Genomic DNA, 13,360 nt, shown 5'->3' on the forward strand with positions numbered 1-13,360 from the left:
GTCTTCTTTCCTTACTTTCCTTCTTTTCTACATAATTACATCAAAATGAAATTACAAATGAATTTCATGAATATTCAATTCCATCTTGTACTTGCAACACTGGGATGATGACACAATTGAATACAATGTAACATTAATTTTTAATTTCTTTAAATTTAGAATCTGAAACAATAAAAATTAAATCTTGTTAAATTAAATGATTGAAAAATACAATATAGTAGAAATATTTTAATTTAAATATGCAAAGAGTGCATTTTCCTTGCTTTCCTGTATCTTCTTTCATATATTTCTTTCACTTATTCATCGTTAATTTTTCTTTATATCATATCTTCTTCGAAAACGTCGTTTTCTATTCGTTCACGTTTCTTGTATCTTTATTGCACATTTATTGCCTAACAAAGCTCAGGAATATTATGGAGAAAGATTTTCCACATTTTACAGGAAACGTTACGTTTATTTGCTACGACATGCCTCGTCATCCATTCAGAGAAACGATGTCGAAGTCACAAAGGAATATTGCGCCGAGTTGGACTCGCATTGTTAATGGAAGACATAAAAATCGAAGTTGGATTGATGATAAACTAAAATATTTACATTGAAATAAATAACCGGTTGATGGACATTTGTGACCGACTTATCGCAGAATCGTTCGATAGAAGAACAGACACAGTTTCGTAGGATGACATAAGCTAGTGCCAACGAGAATAAATAACAATGATGTTCGTACCCCTTGGGAAAATAAAGAATGTCATGGCCAATTCGAAAATTTATGTCAGAACTGTATCGAATCGCAAAACAGCTTGGACTGAAAATCAGAGCATAATTGAAATACATTTACAAGCATTGTTATTTGAAAAATTATAAAAGCGAAATTTAAGAAATACTAAACAAAATTCTGGAGAACTTGAGAAGAAATTTTTGACACTAAATCTACCATAATTAAATGATCGATGAATGAAAGAAAAGTAGAAAAATTAAAAAATGGAATAACGGTGGACATTGAGAAAATGACTGTACATATATTGGAAGAAAAATTACGAAGACAAGTAATTAATTATGGTGATAACGGTGAACGTGGAATTTTTAATGAAAGTTTGAAAAACGATGATTTAGACCACGGTAGATTTAGTGTTGAATATTTATCAAAATTCAAGGACAATATATTTTCATAAAGTCAGCTTTTCACCGAATATTCTGATTTTACTTCATTGAGTTCCATGGATGCGTATTCTTTGCTCGACGTAAGAACTCGATTGTAATTCTCTTAAGTCTAATGCAATTTGTCAATAGTTAATCAGTACTTGGCTTAGACAGATAAGATTACCAAATATTCTGATCAGCACAAGGGATCGCTGTTAATATGATTTGTAAACAAAAAGAATTCTCCGTGAGTAAAAAAGTGACACCTGTAAGAACACATCAAAGCAATTAAAGCTCTTAAATATTTTAAGAAACGTGGTAATTACAGATACTGTGAAATTAATAAAGAGGGAATATGATTCAGAAATAAAACTGCTGAGTAAATGTGAATTCTATGCTTTTTAAGTAAAGGCACGAGTTAGCATGATTATACTTAATTTTACTAATAAACTGACATTATAAAAAATACTGCGAATTTTTATGTAAGAAATTATTTGGAAAACGTATTGAATTGTTTTTTAATTACAAACTTGTTAATTTTAAGGAAATGTAATATTTTCTTATATCGCTTGGCAATAAATTAGTTATTATAAAAAATTTCATGAAAACTCAATTGTCGATTTACATATGAAAAATTGTATAAAAGCTCGAAATATGTAAATTAGGATTTAGAAAAAATATTTAAGCTCGTAACATAATTCAAAATCAACATTAACGCCAGAATCAATCAACAAAGTACTCACATTCAATTATTGCAGAATTACTTCCTATCGATATCAAGTTAACCTCTAAGCGAAGAGAGCGGATGTATTCGCGCCAACAAGTTATTTAAATATATCGAACGAATACATTTGCTACTACCATTTATATTCCACTTAGGAGTTCTTCAGCGATACACTTATAGATAATTCGAGCTGTTAGCAAACAAATATTAAAAATATTCCCTATTTAAGAATCAATATAAACACCATTTCTTTCAATTAAAGAATTATCAAATCTAGTTAACCTCAAATTACGTCCGTATTTCTTAATACAAAATATAAACTATAACTGACCGAAATAAAATTGCCATTTAAGAACTATATAGAAGGGAAACTCCCTAATGTTTTCATTTAAAATTTGAAAATGTAATTTTTTCGAATACCTTGTACAGTCCACATCCTCGATCCCGATCTAAATATGCCACCAAAGAGTACTTCCTATGTCGTCTCAATGACACCGCCGACATATTTTCACCAACAACGCAAAAAATAGTTCCACCAATGTTTTCAAATATTCATGACGCGAAGACCGTGTGCCCATCGAGATTTCACCGTAGACTGACAGTGCCGGCACTCGTGGGTGGCACAGACCACAGAGATTCATTATCACCTGTCTGATATCTTTGCATTTCGTCGAGAAATCGTATCGATAATAATTTTCCCTGGAGAATTGTCGTAATACGTTCTTATAACGGATGAATTGTGATTAACGAGATAATACATTGTACATTCTCGTATACTCCGATGGTCTGAAAGTTCAAAAAATTGATATTTCGGAACACGTAACTTGATTACAAATCTATAGTTGTATATTTAATGATTATACTTCCTGGAATCTCACTGAATTATTCTACCACTGATATACCCTTTCTTTATTTTTCTATATATCATTATATCGTGTATGGATTTTTATATGATAATAGATAAGAGAACAATTAATTTATTGACACTGGAAAACATCGAATTAATAGAAATGCAAGTAAACGAGATTATTGTGGAAACGATAATTAACGAACTATGTGTATCAGTCGAGTATATTGACTTTCCTCTAGTCTAATAATTTAACCTATAATCTAGCTAATAAAATAAAACGAGATATAACTTTCGCAATTTACATATTCATCGTATAATATCTAATATTTGTGTAATTTATGCATTTCAATTTATAACATTGTTTTATGGAAAACTGTATTTAGCATAAATACCTGGCTAACACGTTGGTTTATCGGTGTCTCTTTCCGGGTCCATACAAACAAGCACAATAACCAAGCACGAAAGAACGTTCCAAATAACAGGTTATTGTAAACACTGTCACTGTTTCTATGTTTATAGATTTCTATTTAAAAATACCTCTAAGAACTATGTGTAACGTGTTACCATTTAAGTGCAACGAGAAGTCAAAACAAAGAAATAAATCACTTTATTTGCGGCGTTAACAAATTCCACTGTATATCACGATATCCGTTTTGAACGTTCAATTAGGTTTCATTCCGAATAATTTCACAAAGATGGCGGCTGATCTTCGATGTATCATGTCGCCATCTATCAACGAACGCAAACAACATCGCGCGCTGCACTACTTCGAGGAATTAACGTTCGATGATAAAAACGAACATCACACTTTCCTACACGTCAAGGAAAAAATCAGAAACGTTAAATACCTTTAATTATCATGAGAAATGTCAGTTTAACGATTATTTAAACGAAAGTAGCATGGAAATGTCAAGATTAAAATAGATTAACCGCACAGGGAATGCAATTACTCAGTTCGAATGCCTGTAGCGAACACGAAGCACGTGTAAAATTCTTTGTACTCTAAAACGGGCATATGAGTCGTCAGACGGCCATGTTACGCAACAAAGAGTGAAATATCGCAAACAACAAATAAAGCACGTTTGCTTCGCTTAATTTCGCTAGTCGTATTCAACGAATCATCGAACGATACGAAACCATGCATTTAAGGTCGTGAATATCTAACATCATATTTTTCCAGAGTTATCCAATTAGCATTACCGATCGATACGTATTAGCCTATCTTCATTACGAATCTTCTTTCGTACGATTTATTTACTGACCTAATCTTTACGAGTTACTAATTGAGTGAGCAGTTCACGTACGGGAAGCATTCGTAAAGGAGACCTTACGTGTCGAGGTATCCGTCATAACAGCCCTCAACGCATTGTAATTCGTCTTTCGACCGAATCGATAGAGCTTAAAGGAAGCCTTGTACCTACGCCCCCCACCACTATCCTCTTCCATGAAACATTAAAGTCACATATCGAGATCTATGCCAAACGATATCGCGAATTTAAGAACGCAAACCTCGAACATCTTTATATTCTTTTCTAAGATTTCATGCTAGTAATTCCATCGATATTTTCATTAATAGGTGTTGGCGATTGATCAGAACGTCACGCAAGGATTAACGAGGTTAATCTATCGGTACGATAGCACTGAAGGTAAAATATTATTCCTCTTCGTTATTAACTTTATCATTGCTATCCACTGTAGACATTGCTCAAAATAAAAGGATTATGCGTTTGAAAGTTTTAATTTAGTAATTTAGTAAAATGCGTAACATTTTTATATCGTATTATACGAATTCTACACGATACATGTAACGACCAAAACACACATCTTTTATTTATATTTTAATTTGATTACCAATATTCAATACAGTTTTATATTCATCGCATAACCAATTTTATTCTACTGTCTCGGATTAACACGTATGACCTTGTAAACGACGTGAAAAATAAAATGGACTACAAGAAGATAACATATCAAATTACTTAAACCAGTGCTTCTCTTATAATTTTGTTTCATTCAAGAAAAAATATTACTAGATGAAAATATAACTAAAATATTACCAAAATATTACCAAATAAGAATATTACTAAACTACGTACATTCTATCGTAATAAAACGTTAATGATTAACGTATCTATAGTAAATATGAAATTTCGAATATTTCTATGTACTGAATCCGAAAATTTATTAATATTAATCAAAAAATTTGAATAGATATAATACAGCTGGAAGTTTTAAAGGTATCCTTTGTTGTTTCAAGAATGAGAGGAGACTTTGTTAAGGAGATCCGTGTTCGCAGGTCTGATACTTCGTGACCAAGGTAATCTACCCTTTCCAGAGAAAGAAGGTAAGGCCCTTGAAGTTTCTTGCGGCGGTTGGTCGTATCTTTCTTTTTGAAACCATGCAAAACAACGTGTTTACGTTCGAGATCGTTCGTTACTCGCGTTATTTACGGAAGCTGTCGCACACGATTCACAGGTTCCGTATTCTGAGCATAAATTATTTTTAAAAAACCGGATTTTATCGTCCGCGAAAAATATTACTAAAATCTAGGGAAATAAAATTATACGTCAAGCTTTACGTTTGGCTTTCTATTAAAATCCGAATTTTTATTAACTCCACCGTAATTGAAACGAGAATTTCCGTCAATATTGTAGAGGAAAATAAATATCGAAACGTCGTGAGTTTAAAAGCTAGTTTAATCCCATCGATTTTCGAATTTCCGGTATTAAATTGTACCTTGAAAAAATTCACGACTGAAGGTAAATTTATTATATAGTTAGATATCCAAATTTAGCTTCTAGGTTTATACTAAACTATATATAAACTATATATTTATACTAAATTTATTTCAATGGAGAAATACATTTATTATTAATAAATGTACTAGCAATGATCTAGTAACAAACTAGTTTAATCTAGGAAGTAACTAGTAAGAAAGTAGTAAAGTAAAACTAGGTTAATAAATTACAAATAATTTAATAAACTAGCATTAAAGTAACAAACTTCTGTAACGATCACTTTCTCAAATCGATTACCAATAAAATAAAACCCTAGAATATCTATCTAAACAAACTAGGAAGAAATTCCTACATCTGATAATATTATTTTATATAACGACTGCCTTAACGAATCTCATCATTTGCCAAACTTTCAAAATATTCTCTGCACTCGTACAAAATAATCCTACGATATTTTGAAATCGATATTTAACCCAATATCCGATATCTAACAGATAATAACAACTGAAGACTACTCAAAGCGCATTTTCAACATTAAAAAAATGAAAAAAGAAGAAGACTGCTTGATGAGATCACGCGCGAAGCGGAAGAACCAATCGATGATGGCATGCTAGCCTGATTGGTCGCTTCTGACGACTATAGTTCCTTCAGCGATCATATCTAACGACCACACCTTGCAACTTGTGAACGACACTTTAACCCGTCACTCTGCCAGTCAACATCTATTTTCATCCGCCAATAACTTCATATTTTCTTTCATCTTTCTTTTCCAAGCAGAATAAAAAGCAACGAGCTAACATACTTTCGCAAAACGAGCAATGCCTTTTCTCCATTTCCAACGGAAACGAACGCCATTATCGCCATTGACCGCTTCCTGTCCAAGCGCAGGAACTTCAACTGAACAGCATCATCGACTCGTAGGCAGAAATTCAACCGGCTATTTTTATACATAGAAAGATGTTTTCTGCCCATTGTTCGAGAAAACACGCGAACAATCGTGTCGCAATCTGAAACTGTATCTTCAATTTCCGACGTCTCCCGCGATATCCTCGAGCCGCTCTACACTTTCGCAACGGTTCAAGTCGCGAACGCGGTAAACAAATTTGCAAGACCGCTCCTCCTCACAGCAATTAGTCAATTACCGCAATTAGACGTTGCAGACCTCTCATCTTGCGCGCATAGAAGGGTACGCTTCGGAAATCGTATTTCTCGAGTCACGAACTCACCAAGCATCGAGAAAAATGATCGAAGTACAGACGCGTGAGATCGTGTAATCGATTTATCGATATATAATTCGATTTTATAATTCGCAGAAATTATGAAACTATGTGAAATTAGAAGAAAAAAGAAATCTTGTTATTAGCGTGTTTCTTGTGCCTCTAATTCCTCGCGAAGAAGCTATACAAGAGGTATGTAAAACCTCTTGTACAGCTTATCTGAGCACCTTTTTATTATACATTTATCTACTAAACAGTCTTTTGTTATATGCTTCTTTTCTCACACGTATCTTTCTATTACATAGTTATCTACTAGACATTATCTAATCTAACGCTGAACAGATAAAACAATCTTCACCGTGAGATATCTCAAAACTGACTAAAATTTTAACCTTATTTCTATTATTCTGCAATAAAATTAACAATCCAGGGTATTGCGAGTATCATCCACAAAGTTGTCCAATTTTTCACTCAGTCTTTCCCAAAGAGACTCTTCTCTCACATGCGTCCACGTATGTCCAAACCGTATACACCAGAGACCTAACCTAAAATCTAGTAACAAGGAGAGTGCAAGTTTGGGTCATAGATTTAGTTAAAACTTTGCAGGTTTGTAGATTTAGTCATCCAGTTCAAGAAAACTTACTCGATAGTCTTTGAGATATTTATGATTAAAGCTTTATTATTCTTAACTAGAGATTTATTTTAATAGTTATGGATAGTTATCAAGTGGCATTGTAACCTAACGGTAACATTTGAAAATTGCCATCAGTGTGGGAATTTTTAAATATCGCCATTAGGCCACAACGGTACTTGATAAATATTAAGGCAATAATAAAACTCTAATCATAAATATCTTGAAAACTATTGAGCTGTTGCCCTTATAATGGTACATTTTCTTAAACTGGATGACTTAATCTACAAATTTACAATGTTTCAACTAAATCTATGATCCGAAGGACTTGCATTCTCCTCGTCAGTCGTTCCCAAGCAGACTCTTCTCTCACATGCGTCCACATACGTCCAAACCGCATACACCAGAGGCCTAACCTAAAATCTAGTAACAAGGAGAGTACAAGTCCTTTGGGTCATAGATGTAGTTGAAACTTTGCAGGATTGTAAATGTAGTCATCCAGGTCATGAAAATGTACTCGATAGTCTGATATATTTATAATTAAAACTTTATTATTCTTAACTAGAGATTTCTTCCAATAGTTATCGCTAGCTATCAAGTGGCATTTGATGAATATTCGAAATACATACATAATTAAAGCAATAATAAAACTCTAATAATAAGTATCTCGAAAACCATCGAGTAGTTGCTGTTATAATGATGCATTTTCTTGAACTGGATGACTAAATCTACAAACCTGCGAAGTTTCAATTAAATCTATGACCCGAAGGACTTGTAAGCTTGTCTCCTGTAAGCCTTGTCCAACCTCTCTTTCCTTTTCCTACCCTTCTCTTCCTCCAAAACGATGCTAGTATCTCAGCAACCTAATGCACACACGACCAGCACACGTAGCATTACTTCTCCAATCAAAGTTGGTCTCTAGAAAAGAAGCGACTGAAATTCCAAGGACACGTAATAAGCGAGGAGAAGCAATTCCACTTACCTTTCTCTTCCTTTCCTGCACGAAATCTACCCTGCGTACCCAGACCTCCTCGGTGGAGTCATAATCAAGAGTGCTAGAACTACTCGCCTGGCTCTTCATTTCTATCAAACTGCTGTCGAAGAACCTTTTATCGAGATGCGGACTAGGAAGAGGGCTGGTTCTCGAGAAGGTCATGCTGGTCGAATAGGTCGGCGGATCGGTAGCCGGGAAGGTCATACCGGGCCCAGTGGTGTGCCTTCTCCTCAGCGGAGGCTTGGTGGTGGACGTCGGCGACGTGACAGTGGACGTGGTGAACCTGGACGACGTGGTAGTGGTGGTGGTAGTAGTGGTCGTGGACGTGGCGACCGACGTGGTCGTCGAAACGGTCGTTGTAGTCACCGTGGGAGCCGTGGTCTGAGGCTTCGGCTCAGAGACGCTAGGCTCTGGATTCGACTTTTGGTCGATCTTCTCCGAGCTAGATTTCTCGGATATACACGGACTAGAGGCTTTCGAGGAGACGCTCTCGTTCTTCTCCTCTGGTTCTTCGATCTTCGCGACATCCTTCTTGCTCTCGCTAATGACCTTGGCGATCGGTATTTCCACGTTTTTCGCTAAAACACAGGGAAAAAGGAGGATTAGCTGGGAGCACGGCTGGTGGCGATCTCGTTGCGCAATTACGACAAAGAGGCTATTATTCGACCCGGTCGCGCTCGTGACACTCGCCCCTTTCAAGGCTCGCAGATATGAAGACCTGTCTGGTACGCGGTTTCGCGCTAGGCTGCCTGATTCGACACGCGTTCGTGTGCCAGACTGCATCGCGCAGCCATCGTAACAACGTCTGTTATTGTATTTTTCATAGCAAGTATACCTATTCTCGTGGCTGACTGCTGGCCGTGCATAATGTTAACCGTCAGCAATATGATCCAGAGAGACGTCGGCCATTAAATTTGATCGGGCTTGGCGACTCGAGTGAGCAAATCGAGGGAAGCTTCGCAAGCTCTAGGAACTATTACATCGTTACAAACGTGGAATATCATGCTTCCGGGGACACTCTATAAATAAACATCGGCTGAATGAAGTAACTGTTCGCGTCTCGTAGCTGTGTTCCATAGAACGGATGGATGGCAAACGGTACCCACGTTGCTCCTGTGCATCGTCGATAAAGGTCGATCAGATCGATGCAGTTGGACAATCTGAACTAAACTAACATTCTTTTCCTTTCAAATCTTTAATTCGCTATACATCAGCGTACTATCCACGTGTTAATCACATTTCTATACCAAAATTCTGCCCAGTCTAGGTTAAAAGACACTTGTTCCATAAATGCATGCACACGAAATATTCATTCACTGCAGAAATTGATTGACTCCACTTTCTGAAAAATCTGAAATATACAAAGTTATGACTGTACCAAGTTCTTTGACACTTATATTTTAGATTTTTCAAAAAGTGGAGTCAATCGATTTGCGCAGTGAACGTATATAGCTAGACACCGCATGGAAGACTAGAAATTGGAATATTTTGAAATATTTGGAAATATTTGGAAATATTTTAATCCTGGAACGTCATAGAGTGCTAACACTATTGATAGATAGATTGATAGAAATTAAGAGACGATGTTTCCCGTTTTGGTATTAATAAATATAACGCGTGGTTGCCTAAGTGGAGTGTCTTCTCGCGGTGTTAAGAGAAACGTTGCCAAACGGAACTAAACGAAGCTAAACCACTAGCCACACGCTAATCTTAGCTCTCATTGAACGAGTGCGAGCTCCTGTTAATAGCTCTTCGCGCGTTTTAATGCCCGAATCGTGTTTCGTAACACGCTGCTTTTCTCGCAATCTTCCATAGACGTTCCTTGTGCACGGCACACGATCGAAACGGATCGACCTGGTTCTCGCGGAGAAATGCTTCGCGTTTCAATGAAAATCCTAGCCTCCAACAGACGTAAAATCGATCGTCTAGGATAATTGTTTTGGAAAATTCCTTCCTTCCTTTCTTATTTTTATTCTATTTCCGCTTGGATCGATTATCTCAGTCGAGTGTGCACGGATTGATCGGTACAAGACAGACGGTGAAAACTTTGACTATAAATTGGTGGTATTGAACGTCGGAAAAATAGAGTAGGATAATGTTATATGAAAAAGGGAGTAAATGTGACACCTGACGATATCGTAGCCGAATGTTCGGCGGATGCAGACACGTGCATAGCGCCCTAATTTAAACGATGACTGTAGAGTCGACGTGTACCTACAGGCCATTTTCAGATGCCTAAATTATTAAATTTCGGTTGAATAAAGTATGTCGGTATGCAGGAGAAAAGTCGAGATTAAAAGGGAACGGGCTGATAAAAATTAACGATACAAACGATACTCTGTAATGCACACCTAAATATATTACACATAGTGTACACGAATAATAATATTTATAGTGGGAATAACTTAGGCGAGTATTATCGTGTCTTTAAACAAACAAATATTAATTTTGCCAATATTCATTTTTCTGAAAGCAGTGAATTATTATTGTTCTTAATTGTTCTTAATTGTTTTTATTGTAAATTATATATATTGTTCTTAATAATTGAAGGAATAAAATATCCGAAACTTGCCATTTTGAATGGTTCTGTAGCCTTTAAACGTACAAATACAGTACGCATAGTGTACACGAATAATAATATTTAAAGTGGGAATAAATTAGGTGAGTATTATCGTGTCTTTAAACAAACAAATATTAATTTTGCCAATATTCATTTTTCTGAAGGCAGTGAATAAAATAAAATATCCGAAACTAGCCATTTTGAATGGTTCTATAACCTAAGTGTTAATGGGCGACACATTTTCAAAATATTTGAAGAAATTCTCTCAAATGTGCTTTTCCTCGAATTAAATTCTAAAACGTGTAAATTGATATATAATATATAATATTCCATGTGAAAGTTACAATTGAATTTTAATAACAATAATAAACAAGCTATATACTAGACTTATCAACAGTCTAATAATACTGATACCTTATCAACCTGTACGTCTCGAGGGAAAAATATCTAATTACATCGCTATATTAATTAATTTCTTATCGAAATTCACGTTTTATTAAGATTTCGACGGTTTCAATGGTCACTTTCTCTTCAAATTTTGCAAAAATTGTCATTTATTAACCCTCTGCAGTCGAGAGGCGACTCTCGGTCGCCATTTAACCAGATTCTAAAAATCGATGTTAATCGATATGTCAAATTTAAAATTACCCAACAATGCGTGGAATTTCGAAATAAAATAATTCTACGTCTTAATTTTCACACGATTTCCTATTCACCGTTTTAAAAATATCAAAATAAATATCGAAATAAAAATAACGAAAATATCTCCGAGTGCAAAGGGTTAAGATATCGAAATTTGTCAATGTAATTTCGCCTTTAACGAGACAAGTTACCGAAAACTTTAATCTTTTTCGTTTCATTTAACCCTCTATGGGTCCGTGTAATTTTCAAGTTACATGCTAATGTATGGGTATTTTATTCAATACTGCATTCAACGTTATCGTCTTCGTCACTTCAGTTCGCGATTTTTCTTTCGATATATTTATAATTATTTTTACAATACCTCTCGTGGGTCGATTTTTAAAAATTCGAATTATTTTTCATTTACCGGTTATTCGATCATGATAGGTTAGGTCCTCTATGGCCCCCTATGACCTTTTTTCCACAAGATGGCGTGGAAAATTAGCTTGCCTATCTATTGCACATTATCTTGGCACAATAGTACAAACGTTGTTAATTCAAACTTTCAATATGAATTCGTTATAATAAAATTGTCAAAACTGCTGAATTTATTGGTTGATATTTGTTGATTTTATGTTACATACAATTCTTATAGTCAAGAAAAATATATATTCGGTCCATAGAGGGTTAAGAAATAATGGATAATCCGCTTCGTATACACCAATTGGAAAAAAGCAAAAACGAAATAACGTGTTACATACTAATACACGGAACATAGTTACATGTGCATTTATCGAACTTCCGATGGGACATTTAAAACCGGATTTACCATTAATTATGCATACGGCTGCAATGAGCATTTTTCTCTTACATAATAAAAAAAAAAAAAAAAACGGATTCGATATGATTGATACATTATGATAAAACGGAACGACCGTGCAGGTAATAGAATTTAAATGAACAAGTTTTAAGATCGTTAATGGCAGACAGACTGAAAAATGCTCGTGACGAGCTAATATGACTCAATGGACTACGTGACAACTAAAAAGGCAAGTGTTTTAACAAAAACGTTAATCGAAGTGAAAAATTTACATCGGAATGTCAAGGTCGGAATTATTTAATCGGAGAAAAATGAGGATTGAGTCGATATTGAAATGTTATTTCGAGACCCGAGTTGCATCGGAGCGCCTAATTAGGGGAAAATGTCGATTAGCTTGAATTTTTCTCGCATTTTGACCCCCTTTTTATCATCACGTGCGATGCAAGTATAATAATATTTTCATTCATGGAACGAAAACTCTCGCTGACCACAATGAGCCATCGATGAATCACATGGAAAGATAAAAAAGATTTGTATTTCGCACACTGACTGCTATATTGCTCATCCATTGCTTTCACGGTATCACCATTGCGATTATCAGTGACCAGAGTGTCACAATTGTTCAAAATAATTAAAATAAAACCGATATCGTTGATTATAAAATTTTAAACCACGTATAAGTAACAGTAATATGAAATAATAGGAACACTGTTTAATAATTTAAAAAATTTGTTGTAAGAATAATTGCAAGATCAAGTGACAGAATTTTTAATCAAAAGTAATAAAAATTTTATGGTGGTTTTCTAAAATCATCTTAGGAAACTTGCATGCCAGTCAATGTGCCAGATAATCCAGGATAAATAGCTCAAACAAAATCTTACTCTTTAATGAAACAAAGTATGAGAAACTGAACAATATTATGAAATAATAGGAACACTGTTTAATAATTTAAAAAATTTGTTGTAAGAATAATTGCAAGATCAAGTGACAGAATTTTTAATCAAAAGTAATAAAAATTTTATGGTGGTTTTCTAAAATCATCTTAAGAAACTTGCATGCCAGTCA

At 34.8% G+C, this 13,360-nt stretch overlaps 1 protein-coding gene across 1 annotated transcript in view; it reads right to left on the reverse strand.

Annotated features, from left to right (window-relative positions):
- Positions 1-8,147: 8,147 nt before the first annotated feature.
- Positions 8,148-13,360, reverse strand: part of LOC108546057 (myb-like protein X) — a 50,925-nt gene continuing 45,712 nt past the window's right edge. The window contains exon 3 of the mRNA XM_017897979.1: positions 8,148-8,872. Within this exon, the coding sequence (XP_017753468.1) occupies positions 8,148-8,872 (725 nt within the window). The remainder of the gene's footprint in view (positions 8,873-13,360) is intronic.

The sequence above is a fragment of the Eufriesea mexicana genome, unplaced genomic scaffold (genome assembly GCF_001483705.2).
Source record: "Eufriesea mexicana isolate 0111107269 unplaced genomic scaffold, ASM148370v2 scaffold4744748559, whole genome shotgun sequence".
In the NCBI taxonomy this organism is placed as follows: domain Eukaryota; kingdom Metazoa; phylum Arthropoda; class Insecta; order Hymenoptera; family Apidae; genus Eufriesea; species Eufriesea mexicana.